The 22336-nt window shown below is 42.3% G+C and overlaps 1 protein-coding gene across 1 annotated transcript in view; it reads left to right on the forward strand.

Annotated features, from left to right (window-relative positions):
- lsamp (limbic system associated membrane protein) overlaps positions 1-22336 on the forward strand; it is a gene marked incomplete at its 5' end in the record, with an annotated part of 208363 nt that overhangs the window by 13114 nt on the left and 172913 nt on the right. The window contains one exon of the mRNA XM_084308718.1: positions 6574-6661. Coding sequence (XP_084164844.1) covers positions 6574-6661 — 88 coding nt within the window. The remainder of the gene's footprint in view (positions 1-6573; positions 6662-22336) is intronic.

The raw sequence follows: 22336 nt of genomic DNA on the forward strand, positions 1-22336 counted from the left end.
GACTAGGCGGCCCAGAAGACGCGGCAAGTGAGCTGGATCTGCGGTGAAGCGTCGGAGGTTAATCCGAGAGCACACATCTCTGCCTTTTCCACGACCTGGGACTTTGGCGTGGGTCTATCCTGCCTCCGGCCCATCCTCCCTGCGTCCCCTTCGCAGCTATCGGCCCCCACTCATGTGATCCACCGGCGGTGGCTTACGAGTGTGGCCCCGGTGTCTGCGTGTCGGCGTCCTGGAACCCGGCCTGGCTGCCTGCGGCCGCTACCCCGAGCCTCTACGTTCGGCAGAACTGGATCGGACTCTATCAGCTTTGGATTACTAAACGCTAGATCCATAGCCAACAAATCGTTCTTTTTGAACGACCTCTTCATCTCGAAAGGACTTGGACTACATGCACATTTTTTAAACCTGGCAAAAAACAGATGACTTTGCCCACCTCAATGAACTGTGCCCACAGAACTGCGCTTATTCCTGCACCCCGAGGTCCTCGGGCCGAGGGGGTGGACTGGCTGTTGTCCACCGGGACTGTTTCTCCTCACGGAGGGTGAGTTCTGGAACTTATTCATCATTCGAGGTACTTGTGAACAAAATTGGGCACACAAGCCCCTTTCACTGTGTATTGATCTACCAACCCCTGGGAAAAATAGCTCGTTCCTCGCTGATTTTGGTGACTTTCTAGCGTCCATTATTCGCTTGGACAGGGTCTTGCTGATTGGAGACTTTAATATCCATGTAAACAAGAGCTCTGATAACTTTGCCACTGACTTTTTAAATGTTACAGACTCGTTTCATTTCACCCAGCACATCTCCGGTCCGACGCATTGCAAAGGCGACACGTTAGACCTTGTGTTCACGATCGGGTTAAAAGTCAGCAATGTTAGCACAGAGGAGTTATTGGTGTCCGATCACAGCTGTATTTTGTTTAGCCTAGCGTTCCTAGGGCTGCCTATTTCAGTAATTTAATCTCATCCAACAAGCACAATCCCAGAGTATTATTTAAAACCATTAACACACTTGTCAGCCCCCCCTCCCCCTACACCAGTGCTGTCAAATGAGGACTGTAACTGCTTTCTTCAATTTATTTTCACCAAGGTTGCAAACATAATGGCAAACATCACTCCTTCGCTATCCCCCCTTCCCCTCCATCCCACCACTCAAGCATCCCTGAGCAATTTCTCACCTGTCTCTCTGGATCAGGGGTGGCCAACCCGCGGCTCGCGAGCCGCATGCGGCTCTTTGCCCGTCAATGTGCGGCTCTTCCATCCATAAAAAAAAAAAAATAAAATTTATGTCACTCATTCCATAAGGACGTAGAATACACATTGATTTTTTTTTTAAATGGGCTATTTGCATGTTCTTGGTATCTGAATCTAGGGACATATGGATCAGTGTCAGAAATAGTGTGTCTGTTACTACTGTAGGCTTGAGTAAATTGTAATGAACCAAAGGAGAATATCAATTCTATTAAAAAAATAATATTGTATCTTTGACTGTGAATAACACCATGCTAAAATTGACCAGACCTCAGTACTGTTTTGTAGATACAGTACTGAATTCTGCCATCTTTTTTATAATGTAAATTTCTCCACCATTTGTCATCATATTGCAACACCGTTTTTTGCAAGACGTTCACAGAAAGGTAGAGAAACTAACTGCGTTCTGTTTTATGGCAATAACGTTCAGGTTTGTGGGAGATAATCCCAAAAAATAAGAGAAATAAAAAAGTAAATCCAGAAGTCAGATGATTGACAGGGGCTGGTGTGCCCTGAGTCTCTTCCTTCAAAAGACTACACTCACTTTTGGATGTGCCACTTCCTCCTGTCAATATGCGCCGGTTTCCGACTCAATGCCCTGAGATTTCTATAATCTTATATTTCACTAATAACAGTTAAAATAATTGGTAAACAAACGTAATGCTGAAAATATACACTTTTACTGTATATCTCGGGCTTAAGAGGTTAACCCTGTGAGGCCCAAATTAAAAATACATTAGCAACTTCAGAGGCCAGAGGGTGGGACATATAAACACATTTACTATCAAATAGCATTGTGAGGCTGAACAACAGGACCAATTGACTATACATGTGCTTAAAGGGGAACTATCTTATAAATGGCCTTTTTCAGTGTTTACCATTGTTTCTTAGCTATGTGGACTTATATTAATAGGATCTATGTCTCTAATTCTCATATTGGCGCATTCTTCCAATTCTCCTCTCACAATATTCACCCTCACTGAACTGAGTCATCTGAAAATGTGCATATGTGTGATGTCAGAGATTTCTCAGCTGCATAATAATGTGGCAGTTGATGTGGCAGTTGGCACCAGGCCACACAGTGGTTGGAGCCCAGCCTCAAAATGGCTTAAGATCTTGAGGTAGAAAAATGCGGTTTTTGAGTACTTGATTAGAAATACAAAACAATGCATTTTATTTTTTTTATTTTTTAACCTAGGTGTTCCATAGACTCACAGGAATTGTGTAAAAGTGCCCAAATAGTGAAAGAAATAGTAAAATAGTTCCCCTTTAAATTTTTTTTAATAAACATTATTTTTTTAAATGGCTAGAAGTGATTTTGTAATTTTGCAACCGTGGGTCTCACAGGGTACTTTTAACCCTGTGAGGCCCAAATAAAAAAGACATTAGCAACTTCAGAAGCCAGAGGGTGAGACCTATAAACACATGAAGGGTGCCGTGACTGAAAAAAAAGGTTGAGAAATGCTGGTATATGGTGTGGCTCTTTGTGATACCACAGTAATTTTTGTGGCTCTTAGGGCCCTTTCTCACTCACTGCTCTGTGTCGAATCAGACCCGGCTCGCATCAGAAAAGGGTGTGTCTGTCTGAGTGAGAACGCTGTCCCCCGTCCCCGCCCCCCCGCTGATTCGTCCCCGGGGGCGCTGAACCTGGACCGATGAAATAGGTGGTCTCAGGTGCGCACTAGTGGGGGCGGTTAGGCCTGGCAATTTTGTTTGCCATTGCTATGTCTATACATTGTTCGAATGCATTTATTTCTATTAGACCAGTGGTGCCCAACCAGTCGGCCGTGGTCGACCAGTAGATCAATGACATGCAATATAATTGCCACAAGCGATGGGATAATGTTAGCTTCTGAACAGGCTAGCTAACTAGCGTTAGCCGTTAGCCATTGCTGTATACTATACTTTCTTGTTCGAATGCATTTATTTCTATTAGACCAGTGGTGCCCAACCAGTCGGCCGTGGTCGACCAGTAGATCAATGACATTCAATATGCATATAATCGATGCAGCAATGTTACTAGTAAAGGCTAAGCTAACTAGCGTTTAGCCGTTAGCTTAGCGCTATCGTTAAAACGCTCAAAAGCGGACTCTACAACACCATCCATTCATGATAAAATGGGGTGGGTTATATTGACAAGGCTTGACAACAGAGGTTCAAATATAACTTCATATTTATTAGTTATTTGTTTCTTTATATCAGCATCCATTCTCCAGTCTCCGTGTTAACACTTCCTGTGTTTACATTTCGAGCGTGACATCATCGACTACGGCAAGCTTACAAGCTCAAAACGCAAACCGTAAACAAAACCCAGAGCGCACCAAGACTGAAGTGTGTACACAAACTAGAGGGGGGAGAGGGGGGGGGGGAGTTCGGCATGGAACTTGGAATGAGGACGGCACGGAGCTGATTCGACCCCGATGTTGAGTGAGAAAGCCCCCTTAGTCTCTGACTGGTTGGCCACCCCTGCTCTGGATGATCTCACCATCTTAGTCACCTCCATGAAGACCTCCTCGAGCCCCCTAGACATCCTTCCTACATCCATGTTCAAGTTGTTTGCTCTGTTGGCCCCAGTCTAGTCACTATCATAAAGTCATCCCTAGCCTCTGGTTCTGTCCCAATCTATTTTAAGGAGGCAGTCGTACAGCCACTCCTTAAAAAGCCCAACCTAGACCCCACCATCCATAACAATTTCAGACCCATCTCCAAGCTGCCTTTTGCATCAAAGGTGTTAGAAAAGGTTGTAGCCAACCAGCTCACCACCCACATGTCACAAAATAACATCTGTGACAAATTCCAATCTGGCTTCCGCAAACTCCACTCCACTGAATCTGCCCTTCTCAGAGTATCCAACGATCTCCTGATGTCTGCTGACTCTGGTGAATGCTCTGTTCTGGTCCTGTTAGACCTGAGCGCAGCGTTTGATACGGTCAACCACAGCATCCTTTTGGACAGGCTCAGGGAGTCGGTGGGCATCTCTGGGAACGCTCTAAGCTGGTTTGCCTCTTACTTAAAGGAAAACTCCAACATTTTGGGAAATTAGCTTATTTAACATCTTCCCTGGAGTTAGACAAGAAGATACATACCTTTTTTGTCTCTGTGCATGCATTTAGCATTTAACGTTTATTTTGTACATTATCTAACGTTAACACGAACCTAAACTAACTTTAGGTTAGTTGTAACGTTAGTTTAGGTTCGTGTTAACGTTAGATAATGTACAAAATAAATGTTTTCCGCTGCTATAAACGTTGCACTTTTATTTTGAAAACCCCAGAAAGGAAGTCATTATATTTGCTTTACTGACCGTCCGGTTCTGTGTTAGCTCCGGTTAGCTACGTGCAGTAGTTAGTATTATATTATCAATACCAGCCATTGGATTACTGTTTTCTAAATTGGGGAGGCTTTTAATCGTCAAGGTAAGAGGATTTTAAGTCATGGTATCCATAAACTTCAATCGGTTCGGATCCTTTGAATTAATGAGAATGTCCACAAACACGGCTTCACGTAGAAATCACTGGCTGCGCGCAGAGACGAGTGCTTAGGCAAAAAATAGTTCCGAGTATATTTGCTTAGAAAACGTAATTGTCTAATTCAATTATTTTTTATTTCTCCACGTGGTAAATACACAGGTCACAACATGTTTACATGAACGTTTTGGAGTTGTATTTGGAGTGTATTTGGTGACTGTATACACTGTAAGGGAACGTCAGGCTATTGTCCTCCCCCACTTCCAGTGATGAAGCTAAGCTACGCTAACGGAGCGACTGTTCCCAAAGCTAAATGCACGCACAGAGACAAAAAAGGTATGTATCTTCTTGTCTAACTCCAGGGAAGATGTTAAATAAGCTAATTTCCAAAAATCTTGGAGTTTTCCAACTTTCTCGGTGGCTGTGGGTCCTTTTAAATCTGACCCCACTCCCCTCTCATGTGGGGTACCACAGGGATTGGTGGTAGGACCACTCCTTTTTGCCATTTACATGCTTCCCCTAGGCTTCCTCATCAATAAATTCACCGGCATTAAATACCACTGCTACGCAGACGACTGCCCGACAGCCCGACAATTTGGAGAAACTCAGCCTTCTCCAGGAGTGCCTGCTCGGCATTGAGAGCTGGATGGGGAGTAACTTCCTCCAGTTAAATGCAAAAAAAACGGAGGGGCTGATCGTAGCAGCTGAAAAGACTGCAGCTAGAGTGGCCACTCACTTGGGGTTCCTTAAAGACAACATACGTCCCCACCTGAGAAACCTGGGTGTTGTCTTCGACCAGGCCATGAACCTAGACAAACATGTCAAAACACTCACACGCACCTGCTTCTTTCACCTCAGAAACATTGCAAAACTACGCACCATCATATCTCACTCTGAACTAGAACTGTCCGTGCATGCTTTTATTTCCTCTAGGCTTGACTACTGCAACTCACTTTTCACCTGTCTCACCAAATCATCCACAGACAAACTACAAATGGTCCAAAATGCTGCAGCCAGGCTACTCACAAGGTCAAAAAAATCATGTCACATCACTCCCATTCTGGTATCCCTGCACTGGCTCCCGGTACACTATAGAATTCACTTCAAAGTCCTCACTTTCACTTTCAGAGCACTCCACGGTCAGGCCCCTATCTACATCACTGAACTCATCCATCCCTACACCAACACCCGCTCACTCAGATCTGCCGATCAGCACCTCCTGGTGGTCCCCAGGTCGAGGCTGAAAACAAGGGGTGATCGAGCCTTCGAGGTGACAGCACCAAGGCTCTGGAACGCTCTCCCCCTGGACCTGCGAACTGCCCCCTCTGAAAACTCTTTTAAAAAACAACTAAAAACACATTTGTTTCGACAGGCTTTTGGTCATACATAGGCACTCTTTCTTGTCCTCACTGTTACTATAGTTTTGTTTTTTAATTAGTGACTCATGATTTGATCCAAATTTATTCTACTTTTTTATCTGGTTTAACTGTTTTTTAACTGTTGTCTGTTGTTGTTGTTGTCATTTATTTCGTGCTGTGAAGGGTGCTATATAAATAAAAGTCATTCATTCATACTCTACTATATGCTACTCTACTCTGCTTATTCTGCTCTATTATATTATATTCCAGCCTACTCTATTGTATTCTGCTCTATTATATTTTATTCTACTCTACTATATTCTACTCTACTCTTATCACCTCTACTCTATTATATAACTATACTTTACTCTATTGTATTATATAACTCTACTTTACTCTACTCTGTTCTATTCTATTGTACTTTGTATCTACTCTACTCTATCATATTCTAATTGACTATATTCTTCTTTACTCTATTCTGTTCTACTCCTGCTCCAGGTGGATGTGTATGATGAGGGCTCATATACCTGCTCCATACAGACCAAACAGCAACCCAAGACCTCCCAGGTCTATCTCATTGTACAAGGTAAGCCCTACTCACCCTTGCTGTACCTCAGAACACCTATCAATGCTATTCTGATTATTATTAGTAGTAGTAGTAGTATTATTATTATTATTATTATTATTATTATTATTATTATTATTATTATTATTATTATTATTATTATTATTATTATTATTATTAATAATAATAAGCTTTATTTGTATAGCACATGTCATACAAAAATTGCAGCCCAAAGTGCTTCACAGCAGTGATGTAGACATACAGTAGACACGGGCATATAATTAGCAGAGAATTGACTAAATAAAAGCAATGCATAGAGTGCAGACATAGGATGAGTATAAAATAGACAGAACAAAAGCAGTGCAATACAATAGCTCTCATTTACAGTGAGAGCTATGATAAAAATAGACATACAATTAGCATAAAATAGACCAAATAAAGTAAGTGCAATAGTGCAGTGCAATAAAGAGCTCTCATTTACAGTACAATAATCACAATGTGGGTGTAATGAGTCTAAGCAGCAGAGTGTATTAAAAGGCTGATGTGAAGAGGTATGTTGAAGATTGATAGAGGACATGATATAGAAGATGTCTGTACACTAATCTGCACCAACACACTGAATTGTTTCATTGCCTGCATACATTCATAACATTTACATTTTTATATTCCAAATATATCTAGAAGCACATTGTATAAACGTATGAAACAGCAACAGATAACAGACATTATAACTTTCCAAAGGGAAGGTATGAGCCTTTGGGCATCTGCAAGTGAAGTATTAAAATATACATTCTCTAAGCGAAGTATTAAAGTATACATTCTCCAAGTGAAGTATTGGAAGTATACATTCTCTAAGTGAAGTATTAATGTATACATTCTCTCAGTGAAGTATTGAAAGTATACATTATCTAAGTGAAGTATTAAAGTATACATTCTACAAGTGAAGTATCAAAGTATACATTCTCTAAGTGAAGTATTAAAGTATACATTCTACAAGTGAAGTATTAAAGTATACATTCTCTAAGTGAAGTATTAAAGTATGCATTCTCTAAGTGAAGTATTAAAGTATACATTCTCCAAGTGAAGTATTGAAAGTATACATTATCTAAGTGAAGTATTAAAGTATACATTCTCCAAGTGAAGTATTGAAAGTATACATTATCTAAGTGAAGTATTAAAGTATACATTCTACAAGTGAAGTATTGAAAGTATACATTCTCTAAGTGAAGTATTAAAGTATGCATTCGCCAAGTGAAGTATTAAAGTATGCATTCTCCAAGTGAAGTATTAAAGTATACATTCTCTAAGTGAAGTATTAAAGTATGCATTCTCCAAGTGAAGTATTAAAGTATGCATTATCCAAGTGAAGTATTAAAGTATACATTCTCCAAGTGAAGTATTAAAGTATACATTCTCCAATCAAAGCAGAATAGCAGTCAGCACGCAGCACCTTTTTGTTTTTTGTTTACAATCAAATGAATATTTAGTGCACTTCATCTTTAGTGCAGCAACCTACTGTATCATCAACAACAACCCTTAACCTTCAGCAACTCTTCTTTTGTTTGGAGAAGATCAGGTGAGTTATGTCTCTTGGTTCATGATGTCTCTTGCTGAGAGGTGAGGTTTCATCCAAGGCTTCCAAGAGCGGTCATGTTTGTAAAGGTCTCAACCACTACATCCATTGGTTTGAAGAAGCCCAGTTTTTCTCATGTCGTCTTCAATATAAAATAAAGCCCCTTTCAGACACAACACCACTGGGGTCGTCACAGTGATTCGCACGATGCAGCCAAAAGCTGCCCTGGCGTGAAGCCACTGGGAATAATGGGTTTCAGAGCGCCGCTGTCGCGTTGTGTCTGAATAGGCCTTCACCGACAAAAATTTGTCTTTTACCATAACTCAGTTCCTCTTTAAACAGCGGATAACATCTGACTTGTAACCTCTTGAGACTATGAAACACCAAGAGTGATAAAAAGAGTTGTGTATCAAGGCCAACGATTTCATCAGCCGTAGAAATATCAACTGCCGGTATCATGTTCCCCCAAGCCACAGCCAGTTGACAGAATTGCTCTCAAAAACAGGCTGCGCATCTGACAGACAGGGTGCACATTTGAGTGCTCATAAATGAGATTCCTCTTGTGTGTGTGTGTGTGTGTGTGTGTGTGTGTGTGTGTGTGTGTGTGTGTGTGTGTGTGTGTGTGTGTGTGTGTGTGTGTGTGTGTGTGTGTGTGTGTGTGTGTGTGTGTGTGTGTGTGTGTGTGTGTGTGTGTGTGTGTGTGTGTGTGTGTGTGTGTGTGTGTGTGTGTGTGTGTGTGTGTGTGTGTGTGTGACACTAGCACTGTATACTGTATACAGATCTAGAGACTGACACTAGCCCTTTATACTGTATACAGATCTAGAGACTGACACTAGCCCTTTATACTGTATACAGATCTAGAGACTGACACTACCACTTTATACTGTATACAGATCTAGAGACTGAGACTAGCACCTTATACTGTATACTGGTCTAGAGACTGTGACTAGCACCTTATACTGTATACAGATCTAGAGACTGATACTAGCACCAAATGCTGTTTATAGATCTTTCACTATGAACTTTACATTCTAGGTAGATATGCACTTTACATACCTATTTATTCAAGTTCTTATATGATATGATGATGATGATGATGATGATGATGATGATGATGATGATGATGATGATGATGATGATGATGATGGGCCTTTGCTTATGTACTATTAACTTGTTTTGACTTGATGTCTATGTTTTTTAATGTTGTGTTTTTAACGCTGTGCAATAATGGTTTTGTTGGTTTATGCATTGCTGTGAATATGCATGTCCCTATAGAGGGAGAAACCTCCTGCTTTTGGTGATTTGGTGAGCCTGTGACCTTAGCCTTCAGTGCCACCATATGGATTTATAGCCATGGTCTGTTGAAACTGATAATATTGCCAACTCATGTTTGCGCCATCTGCCCTGTAACATGTTGCATGTGAAAATAATGGAAAATTGGGGAGATTGTTAGGCCTTGGTGGAGGCCACCTAGTGCATTCTTCTAACTGCCAATGTTTGCTCAAGGGGTAAAGTAAAGACACCTGTAGCTACACTATGCATCTGCTCCTGCATCAGCTCATTAGCTAGTTGCTAGCAAGATATGCAAGTTCACCTCACATGCCCTTGCGCTAGGGGTGTAACGATGCAACCTCACAATGATTAAATTCTATTACGATTCTTCAGGCAACAATTCAATGCATCATGAAATCTCTTCATTTGACCACAATTTGATTCAATTCAATTCGAGTTCAGTTAATTCCCGAAAACATTTTGAATACACAAATGTGGCTGGGGGAACTGATTCACTCAGCATGAATGGACTATAGGTCAATAAAAACAATACAAAAAAAAGATTTTTGCAGTTGGGCCCCATTTGTGAAACTGAAAGTCCATTAAACATACGCATACACAATGCAGGGGTTTGCCCAGAACACTGCAGGGGTGGGGGCTATAGGACTATTAGGCCCACCATGTGGCTCCAGGCACCAAGACAATTTCACATGTGGTAAAGCAATATTATTCTAGAAATGAAATAGCATTCAGCATTATGATAAAATATTTCACAAATTAGATGAAGTAGACAAAGTTGACTTTGTTCACATTTTAATTGTAAGATCAATTATTGCGATTGACAAAAAGGGAAGCCTATACTTTTTTCTGCACAACAGCGCTCTCCAGGGCACTTAATGCAGAACTGTCACTGCTCAGGGAACATGTGAGGCTCCGCTGCAGCTCCATTTGGAAGTAATGTTAGTCCAATGCTCTTGTTTTCGGGTGGAATTTTATGTCGTGGCGATGTGGAATTTTTTTTGGTGATTTCATATTAATGGACCCATTAGTGCCTCTGCCCACTTGCCTCTGCGTCTGCCTCTGCCCACTTGCACATTCTGGTGCGACGGAGAGCCTCTGGCCAGCTGTGCCCGGCACCCACCCACAGAGTTGAATGATAATTCATCTACTCCTGGTGTCTCAACATTCTGTACAAAATAAGAATGACAAATCTGAATACAGCCCAAAATGTAGGGGGACGAGTAGGGGGTTACTGTTCATTTTGTATGTATTCAATTATATTATGTATTCAAATACGGCTGGGTGGCGCAGCGGACATTGTGTTCGTCACCAACGCAAGAGACACCGGGTTCGAATCCAGCTGTCGGCGTCATACTAACTCAATTGGCAGAGTTAGCGGGTGGGAAGTCGAAGGGTGGTAGTCTGGTCGTTGTGAACAGCGACTCCTACAGGTCGGTTGGGGCGCCAGCACAGCAAAGTCAGGAAAAAAGCCTCCTACACGTTACTCCTTGCCAAATGAGAGTCCGCGCTGGAAGGTGAAAAGATGCGACTGGCTGCCTCCACATGTATCGGAGGGGACATGTGATGCAAGGCTTCTATCCTCCCTACAACCGGCCAGTGGGGGGCATATGCGAGCAACGATCAGGACAGGGGAGGGAGAATTGGCACGAGAGGTAAATTGGGATGGGGAGAAAAATCACAGAAAAAGGAGGAGAAAAAAGTAGATAAAAAAATATGTATTCAAATATACACCAAGCATTGAAATGAATGAAAAATGTATTCATATTTTCACTGCTATTCAAGACCATAAATGTAAATTATGTATAAAAAGAAATGGCATGTACCAGTCTAATTATGACTTCTCGCCATTACCAGAGATTGCTCCTGTCTTTAACATATTTGTGTTCTTAGGTGTATACGGTGTGTGTCTTACTAAATTACATTCACACATTCACACACACATTGATGTTGAAAAGGGGCGGAAAATGTTGTTTTAACCCTTTCACTACCACACTACAGAAGGTTAACCTTTTCACTACCACATGACAAAGGGTTAACCCTTTCACTACCACACTACAGAAGGTTGACCCTTTCACTACCACATGACAAAGGGTTAACCCGTTCACTACCACACTACATAAGGGTAACCCTTTCACTACCACACTACAGACGGTTAACCATCTGTAGTGTGGTAGTGAAAGGTTAACCTTCTGTAGTGTGGTAGTGGAAGGGTTAAAGCTGCTGGGCATAATTATGTGACTCAGCTTTCTGAAAACCACTGAGTTTGTTTAACTTTTTCTGACGCCCCACTACAAGCCCTGCTCAGTTGGGTGTGCTTGTTGTTAACTCCCGGTTGCTGAGCGAGTTTACAATACAGGGATTTTCACATAGGGAAATTACTTATGCCTAACTACTATCAAGTTACATGGAGCATAATTTGTCAACCCTTCCACAATCATTGGCAGTGTGAAAGGTAGGCTGAGAACACACACATTATATGCATCGACAGGGACAAAGTCTGGTCCTTTTAATCCTGGAGAGGTGAAATGTCTCAAGGCGAGCACAGAAAGACTCAGAAGTAGCTTCTATCCCCAGGCCATCAGGCTGCTAAACGAACAATGAATGAACACTACACAACAACAACCACCAAACGCACATAGCACACACATCCACACGCACACACTCACTTTAAACAAACACACTGTAGCACCCACTCCACACACTTTATAGCACACACCCACTTTAAACAAACACACTGTAGCACCCACTCCCCACACTTTATATTTATGGATGAAGGATTGCACTACAACTCGTACACCTTACTGTAAATTGTACCTAAAATTGTACCTCATCCCATTTCTGCTTTGCACTAGATAGTACTGTACATTAGTACACTGCATAGTATTGTGTATTGTATATTATATGGTAACTCAGAACATTGTACATATGTCTATACCGAACACTGTGACCTCATTTTCTTCTTCTAAATTCATGCTATATTATGTTATTATGTTATTTGATACTATCTTGTCTAGCACAGTCTCTGGAGCGTAACAGTAAGAAGCATTTTGTATGAAAGTATTCTGTACTTCTGTATGACAACTATTAAAGAACTTGAACTTGAAATGTACCTGTATGTGCAAAATATGATGCTACGATTAAATTCAATTCAGTGAATAGTAGAATGACTAATCTACCAGGAGACATTTTACTCTGCTACATATGAAACCCAAGCCCAGAGCAGATGCCACACAATATTCTTTCCTCGGCACAAAAGCCACAGAGAACGCTGCCTCCTTCATATGAGCTCATCCATTAGCAATTCTTTAAAAGGTCAATATGTGAATTGATGCTTCCATTCTGAGATCTGTGGCAGCAAATTGCCTCTTCCCAGAATCCATTGTGTCCCGATTATACGCTGTTTGATCATCGGAATGTCCTGCCGGACTCCCCCAGTTTCTGATGGTGGGCCTCGTTAATCATAGCTTATGTGACAGTTATAGCCAAACATTGATTCAGCTGCTCTGTTGCTTTCCACTTGTTCCCTGCTGAAATGCCCACCAAGGTATCATTCCTCTCCGCTGCCGCTGTGGTCTGGGCTGCTGTAATCTTCCCGGGGTTTGCTTCACTTCGTCATATTTTTTTTAGTATAGCTTAACTCATGGCCCCATGTTGAAGTCATTTACTGTAGGTTTTCAGCAAATACATTTTACATTTTACTTCAATTTACTACATCCTGGGAGCAGAGAGAAAGGACAGGTGACGCGGCTTCATCACAGTGGAAGCTTTCAATTATAAACAAATGGCTTCGGTGGGATCATCAGTGTTATTGTGGATTGCCTTCATACAGACTATAGATTGGATATAGTGGTACAATGAAGGTGGTAATGAGACAGTTGTAGGCAGTAGATGGATGGATACTAGTATAGGCAACACCATTCAGTTTGTACGGTATAGGTTGAATATAGGCAACAGAGTTCAGAGTGTATACAGTATGGAGAGAGAGAGTGTGTGTGTGTGTGTGTGTGTGTGTGTGTGTGTGTGTGTGTGTGTGTGTGTGTGTGTGTGTGTGTGTGTGCGTGCGTGCGTGCGTGCGTGCGTGCGTGCGAGCGAGTGAGCGAGAGAGAGAGAGAGAGAGAGAGAGGGGGGGGGGGGGGGGGATTGAGTCCGGGAGGTGGGGGGCATGATATTGTTCATATAATTTAAGGGGAATATATGCTACCAGTTGGCTGTAGATGGACCACTGAAGTTAAGTGACCAAGTTAAATAGTTATGCTACTGGTTAGTCTTCTAGCTAGCGGAAAATCATCATGGATGTTGACATTTTGATACACTTTGATGTCAGATGTTCTGTTAATTGACTAGCTAATTGACTCCCATTCCAACAGCAATTCTGGACGTATAGAACATCCTCCATATATAAATACAAAGATTGTGGGGTACATACAACCATTGCCCATGCCTTCTTCCTTCAATTGCATTGAATGTTAAACTGTGGACCAGTATTTAATGAATAATGGCCATACAAAAGAATGCACTGTTTATAGATAAATAAAGAAGAAAGGCCCGTATTAACTAATCTACCACCTATCAACACATATTCTATTTATCAGCTATTTACTCCTCCTTGTATAGCATTGGCTACAGTATACTATATACTGATCAAAGCACAGGGAGAATATGTGTGTATGTGTGTATACAGTATACAGGGTCTGCTAATAACCCCATACTCCACACTCACAATTAGCGATAATATTTCACCCTGCCTTCATCTTTTTAGCAGCTATGAAAACGTTCTAAGCGGATCAAACATGGCCCCTAGTTGCAGACCCCAAGAGCAAGTTCATACAATTATAATAATGATGGGAAAACAAATGACCGTGGGCTTGATGCCTGCTGAGCCGCCATGGCAACCAGGGTCATGATGCACACGATGACAGGAATCACAATAACCACTATGTTCCACCTCATCACCTCATTCCCCTTGGGTTTTTATGAAACGTAAGCCATTGATGTTTTGATCTGCGGGCAAGGTCATGTTTCTATCTTTAGTTGACTCTGTGTAATCTGACCGTAGGTATGACTTTAATGTTTGCGTGTGTATGTTTTGTTTGTTTGTTTGTTTATTTACACATATAAAAACAATTACATATATAATACAATATAATCCATAAGGGATGTGTAGGAGAATTGCCTAAAAACCCTCAAGGGGCTTGCATGTGGCATTCACCAGGAAGCAAAATTACATTATATCAAGATAAAATATAACCCCCCCCCCCCCCCCCAAACAAACAAACACACACAAGCAGGCCTACATAGACACCGAAGCAGGCACCCATGCCATACGATTTCTGGTAGAGAAAACAATTAATGACAGGAAGAATATATAATAAAACGAAAATGCAATAACAAAATACAACAAGCCATCAGACCACAGTTTGTAAAGGAAGTCCATATGGGAAGTATTGGTGATCTAGGAGATGAGATTTCAGTGCTCTTTTGAATTTCAGAAAAGAAAATTCCAAAATATGTGGAGGCAAAGAGTTCCACAACTTTGACCCTCGGTAGAGCAAACAAAACTGAGATTGATGATGATGCTTCCATGATGCCTGGAAAGTCAACGGACAACTCAGAAAGATGGCAACTGGGGCATGAAGGATCAACCCAACTACTAAGCTACAAAAGGTCCCAAGAATACATACCCTCAGGGGAGCCTGAAAGGGACTGGATGAGCAAAAGACAGAAAAACTACCAATGCATTTGGACAAACAAGTGCAGTATGCAGCAAGATCTTCCAGAAGACACCCCACAGTGCCCGGAACCTCCAAGTTCCAGAAGCTCAAGCATGTGGTACAACAACATATGCAGGTTAAATAGCCTCCAGCCAGCAGAGGGAATGAGTGGCGCCAGGTTGACAAGAATGTAGACAGCATCCTGGAAGCAACAACTATGACAACCATAACCTTCATCCACTGAGAGGTGTGGTACAGTGGAGAAGGGTGGTACCAAAGGCCAATACACCAAGAACCACAGGGCAGAGAGGAGCACACAGGTGAGACAAGAACTGTGACTTTTGAAGAGGCAGGTCAAGTGAGGAGGAGTAGATCAGGCTGACAGAACTGTGTTTTTGAAGAGGCAGGTCAAGTGAGGGGGAGAAGATCAGGCTGACAGAACTCAGCAGCATCCTCAGAAAGAAACGCATTACTCCTCGTAGACCAAACAACTCCTAGGCCACCTCATATGCTCAAAAGAGAATATAGACAACCATCTCCAAAACATGTGTGATGCAGCTAGAGGAGATGACTTAGGAGAATGCAGAGCCTTGATCAAATCCACCTTGTCCAACCATTGACTTTAACATCAAATAACCCAGTTGAAAAGTAATTAAATATGCAGAGCCAGCTCAGCACATGGACCCAGTGAAGTGGGGTGTCCCAAGCTCATGCACCAAGTGTAGAAGATCCTGAGGATAATCTGGAGGAGGGCTGAAGTAGCCCAACAATGGATATTTGCAGGATATGTTTGAGTTCCGAAGGAGGAGAACGCAACCAACATTAAGCAGTTGAGGACTATCTCACTGCTCAGTGTTGAGGGGAAGATAGTTTTCAGTAGCGTGTCCAATGCCTGACAAGAGTACCTCCTGAATAACCAGTACATTGACGCATCTGTGCAGAAGGGGGGGGATTATGGGGGTTCCAGGTTGCCTAGAACACAACAAAAGGTGACATGGAAGTATGCATATGCATAATTATATTATATATTATATATTATATATATATTATATTATTATTATTATTATATATTATACATAATCAACTCGAGGGACTACAGCAAGCTGGACAAGCTGGTGAAGAAGGCTAGCTCAGTAGTGGGTGGTGAGCTGGATAACCTAGAGGTGGTGGCTGAGAGGAGGCTGAGGAAAAAGCTAGAAGCCATCCTGGAGAGAACCCCTATCACCTCCTCTACGTGGAGCTAGCCAGAATGAAGAGCATGTTCAGCCTAAGACTCATCCCCCCCTGACACACCACAAACCGCCTGGGCCGGTCCTTTATACCGGCAGCCATCAGGCTCTACAACAAAGGGCTCAGGCGGCTGGATCGGCCGGTTCTGCTGCCGCTATGCATCCCCCACCCTGTATCCCCCCCATGCTGCTTTGACACCCACATTTCCCCAAGGGGATCAATAAAGGATTATCTTATCTTATCTTATCTTAATGCATATTATGGTTCAGCCAATGCATATTGTGCTATACCTCACAATCTACTGTAAACAGCATTGGAGTAACATCCCAAGTTACATCAAGGACCTCATCTTGGATTATTATGACCATATTAATATGAGGGTTACCTCTGGGCCAATCACATACAAGTGACACTGAGTGGAGAAAGGGTCATTACTGGCTGCACCACTTCAATGACCCTTTTCCCTGGCCATGAACATGCTGATTAAGGTGGAGTGGAGAGGCCCAGTAGGAGTTTGTGGTTACCCGAGCGAGAGAGATACTGCAATACAGGAGTCCATTACCCCAAAAGTGCTAAAGTACTGGAGGAGGTGTTGAAGGTAATCACTGAGTCCATCTGCAGCACCGTATACCAGAGTAAGCGTCTCCAATCACCTAGACATGAAATCACTTTTGTGAGAGCAGGAGAACATCTAAAACACTCAGACAGGCCTAATTGGAACAGCACATGACAGATGCGGAGTGGCGCCATGGGCGGAGTTTATGGGGGTGCAGGGGGTGCATTGCACCCCCTGGTGGCCGGGGGTGAAATTGCCTTTTTTTTCTTTTTTTTTTATCAAGATTATTTTTATTTTAATAAAATTATAATAATTGTGAGAAACAAATCTGAATTCTATTATGTTTTGTTTTACAATACATTCATTTTATAGTAGTAATCATGTCACATTATAAGGCGAACCTTCTGTAGTGTGGCAGTGAAAGGGTTAACGCGCGGCCAAGCACCACCATTCGCAGCAGCAGCAGCAGAATGCCCCGCGCGATAGTACAATTTGTAACGCTTGTACAAAGCCACTTATTCTGAGATGATAATTAATGTATCTGGATAACCAATGCACGGATTTTGTCGAGGCAGGTAGCGTTATTTCGGGAAAATTGATATCTATAGTCTGGTATATTTTTCGTCCACGAAAAATGGAGGCTGTAATAAATATTATTGCTCGAGAGTCTCTATGAATAATAATAATTAGAGCCTCCATTTTTCATGGACGAAAAATATACCAGACTATAGATATCAATTTCCCCGAAATAACGCTACCTGCCCCGACAGAATCCGTTCATTGGTAAGTCAGTGGAGTAAGTCAGTTAAAAATGATCCCCGTAGTGCTGTGTGTGTGAGTGTGTGTGTGTGCTGCTGTACTACCTAAATAAAATAAAAAATTAGGGGTTAGGGAACTTAGGGCATTGTAAAAACGCTAAAATAATAAAATAAAGGTCAAAAAAATCGTGCGCGCCCTCTGCGCGTGCGCGCGGGTATCGTTCGCCAAGCAGTCGCACCCCCTGGCGTCAAGTTCAAACTCCGCCTATGAGTGGCGCAGACGAGGGTGGCGTGCAAGGTGGGAGGTAGGGGCTTTGCGGGGAAAACTGAAGCCTACAGCCTCCTGGGCATCACTGGTGCATGTAAAAGAAAGGCTATGGGCAGAGCTTCAGAAGCAGCACAGAAAGCCTCAAGATGGCTGTGGATAAGGAGGTACAAACTGATCTAATGCTTCTTGGACTGATCACTCCCGGTTGGGTTGCCTAGGTAAGGGTGTCTGAAGTTTAAATACCGTCCTGAATCATCAGATGATTTCATGTACTATCACTGATGATGTGTCCAAGTGCATCACAAGATTTATGTAAATAGCATGTGTGTATACAGTATGTGTGTGTATGTGTGTAGCATTAGCTGTGCACAAACACAGCGGTCTGTGTGTGTTGGTTATGTGCCATGTCAGGAGCCCAGTGAAATATGTCAAAACAACTGATCCCATGGTGTCTCCAATCACAGTGAAGCTGTCTTCCTCCCCGTCCCATTCTATTTTCTCTCCCCAGTGAACGCAGGGCCAGGTCAGCTGATTAAAATCAGGTTTGATCTGTTACTGTAGCTTTGGATTCTGAGTCAGCAATTTATGTTATCTCTCATTATGAAGTCACAACCATTTACATAATTCCTTTCTGCTGAATTCCTTGACCACAATAATGTACTTATGTCATTTAAGTTTTTTCCTTAACAGGCGGGCAGAAAAGAGGAAATTGAGGACTGCATACTTTTTTTGCAAAGCATAGCTTTATACTTTATACGTATAGCACATGCATGAGCCTGGTCTCTTTTGAAAGATAAAATTCTGAAGTTACTAATGCAAAAAAGGAAAATCACTTTTAGTGCTAATGAAATAGAGTAACAGAGGTCTGAACTTGAGTTGAACTTGAACTTGTGTATTCACATTTTTCTGTAGTGGTTGCAAGATTCCATATTCCAATATTCCAGCATAGAGCTATAAGCTGGAAAACACTGCGATCCTGAAGTCTTATGTAGTACAGGTCAACATTTTATAAAAATCGGTTCAGAAATGGGTATTTGAGAGAGATCCGGGTAAACCGTGCGACAAAGAAAAGCTCTCCTAAATCCATTTACTCATCCACGGCTGTTCATTCGAAGTGTGATTTACTTCTGGATTTCGCTTGTCAACTTTCAGCTAGATCCCTTATTCGCAGCCCCCCACCCCCCACGTGGGGTATCATTGGAAAGGTACACTAATTGGCTACAAGACTGACTAATCATTTTCGCAATCAGCAGATGATTGGCAGTTCTGGAGGGTCGGGAGTCCGGGGAGGTCATCTGACGTGCGGTGTGTAAAAAGACGCACGCCTGACATATCGTCATGTAACTCGAGAACCGAGGCACGGATTTGATCGAGTGAGGTGGTGTTCAAACGGCAACAAATAGATCTTTCGAGCGGTAATTTATATGTTCGGCGAAGAATGTAGCCCCTGAGCCGCTAGACGCTCGCAAAGTGCCGTGATGTGCAAGTGCAAAACCAGTGCACGTTAAATTAAGAGGTAGTCCAACCAAAAGTGAAACGCCTTTATTTGTGTCAGCATTAATATCACTGCTCCAAGCATATATATTTTGTTTAAAAGAAACAACGTTGCATTTAAATTTGTTACTAAAGTGCCACCTTTCTTAGCACTATAGTGTGGGTCTGGTATTAGCTACATCAGTCAGTCCTACCTGGAGAGGAGAGAACAGATGGTGGAGGTAAACGGTACTCTATCCCCCCCCTCACAGTGAGCTGTGGTGTTCCACAAGGAAGCATACTAGGACCGCTACTGTTCCTAATTTATGCAAATGACATGTCGTCAGCTTGTGACTGCAACTTGTTCCTGTTTGCGGACGACTCAGCCCTGCTGGTCTCTGACAAGAACAAGTTGCAGGTTGAAAAAACCCTCAGCTCGGAACTAGGCAAAATCTGCATATGGCTCGCTGATAACAAACTAGCATTACACATGGGCAAAACAGAGTCCATTCTCTTCGGTTCAAATAACAAACTCAGCAAGACCGACGGCTTCTCAGTTACAGTGGGTGACAATATTGTCACAAGGAAAGATGAAATTACCTACCTGGGTTCCATCCTAGAGGCAAATCTTTCCTGTGACAAAATGGCATCCAATGTAATAAAAAAAGTCAACCAACGAACTAGATTCTTGTACCGGATCTCCTCTCTGGTAAACAAGAATACCCTGAAGTCTCTGGCAGGAGCACTCATTCAAGGGTACTACGACTATGCTTGCACCGCATGGTACCAAAGCACCTCAAAGGCGCTAAAAACAAGATTACAAACATCACAAAACAAACTAGTCAGACTACTACCTGACCTCACCCCTAGAACCCACCTCACCCCTGCACACTTTGACAACCTAGGATGGCTTAGAGTAGACGACAGAGTACAGCAACTTGCAATGGGCCTGGTCTACAAGATACACTATACGACTAAGGTACCCATATACATGTCAAAATACTTCCCAAAGGTCAGTGAATACCACGACCACAACACCAGAGGAAGCTCAACAAATCATGTTAAACCCAGATTTGGCTCAAACAAGGAACTAAACACGTTTCGCAATTATGCCACATCAATGTGGAAAGCCCTACCCAAAGCTGTAAAGGAATGTGAATCCCTACCCACATTCAAAACCTCTCTTAAAGAGCACCTACGGGAGGCTGCTATTCGAAACTGGCCACCGTAAATGTCCAAACCCCCCACCCCCACCCCCTCCTAATAGACAGTCTCCTCCCCACCGCATGTATATATTCTCTCCCCGCCGTATATGTATATTTCTCTCCCACCCACCCACCCCCTCCTAATGTACAGTCCCCTCCCCATCATATGTATATACTCTGTCAGGATCTATGAGTAACAGTACTGTATATTTGAATATCGTATATGTCACAAATGTATCAGTACTAAATACCTATATGTCCCTATGCCATAAATGTCATGTATGTTGAGTATGTCATAAATGTCAATATGAAATGAAAATATTTTGTTTGCTAACCACCAGCAGAATGTCTGAAATTCAGAATCACTGGTGTAGCTATTATTACATGGCGTTTTAACATTCGCCAAAATGCTTGATTGTGATTGGTCAATAGCGCTTGGTTGCCCCTGACAGCAGTCAATTATTTCTCGATAACTGACCGCTGTCATGGGCAACGCGCAATAATGACCGCTGTCAGGGGCAACAGAGCCCTATTGACCAATCACAATCAAGCATTTTGATCGCAGTCACGAAAACTAAGCATTACCATTATGCACAGCTGCACTACATCAGTGCAATCAGACCACACACCTGCCGGCTGCCGGCGATGACAGAGGAGCCACAGAATAACTGCGTCTGCATTTGATCTCGTCTTGTCGATGGTGTAAAATGAATTAGGTATATTGTTAGTAAGTTAGCCATGTAATAAGCAGGATAATGTATAGCTATACTCGGTCATTGTCGCAAAATAATTGACCGACACTGCGTTTAGAACACCTCGGCTGTGCCTCTGTGTTCCAGAACGCAGTGTCGGTCAATTATTTTGCGACAATGACCTCGTAGCTATACATTATCCCTTACATATAGTTAACTCAACCAAGAGAGGATATCATCTGTTGTTGCAAACTGACATTATTGTCGCAGCTTTGACTTGACATGTGTTTATTTAGAAAAAATGATTTAATGGTAGTGACCAGGCCCCTTGCCGGGACTATTGCAACAAGCTACCTGGCTGGGCAGCTTGTAGCTGTCACTGAACACAGTGAAACTGTCACGGTGGGGGTGAGAGTAGGACCCAAATGCAGACAAGGGGAGACGGCTTCAAGTCCAAGGGGTATTTAATAACAAAAGGAATAAAACAGAACACGGAACAAAACCGATAAAACAAAAACCCCTCAGTTAAAACTGGAAGAGGGGGAACACCTAACAAACTCTAACAACTAACAACGGGAATACTAACTAACACGAGGAACCTGGAGACATGGAACGGTGTAGTACAGACAGGAAAAGACAATGGGCCTCATGCATGAAGCGATATAAGAACAGATTTCGTTCTTAACTAGCATTTCTTCTTATTTTGTTCTTACCTGGGATTCAGCAATGTTTTCTTATTGTTGCTTTTCTCTCAGGCAAGACCAAATTCTAAGAGTGGTCGAGAGCACTCTTACCCATATAAGAAAATCATACCCAAAATTGCCCCCAAATATGACTTTAAAAATACAGAACTTTTCAATAATTATTATTATTATTATTATAACTTATTGCGTGCGTTCTGTCTGAAATGGATTATATATTGCTGTTAGAACAATTA

This window comes from Notolepis coatsorum (genome assembly GCF_963971535.1).
Source record: "Notolepis coatsorum genome assembly, chromosome: 1".
Classification (NCBI taxonomy): domain Eukaryota; kingdom Metazoa; phylum Chordata; class Actinopteri; order Aulopiformes; family Paralepididae; genus Notolepis; species Notolepis coatsorum.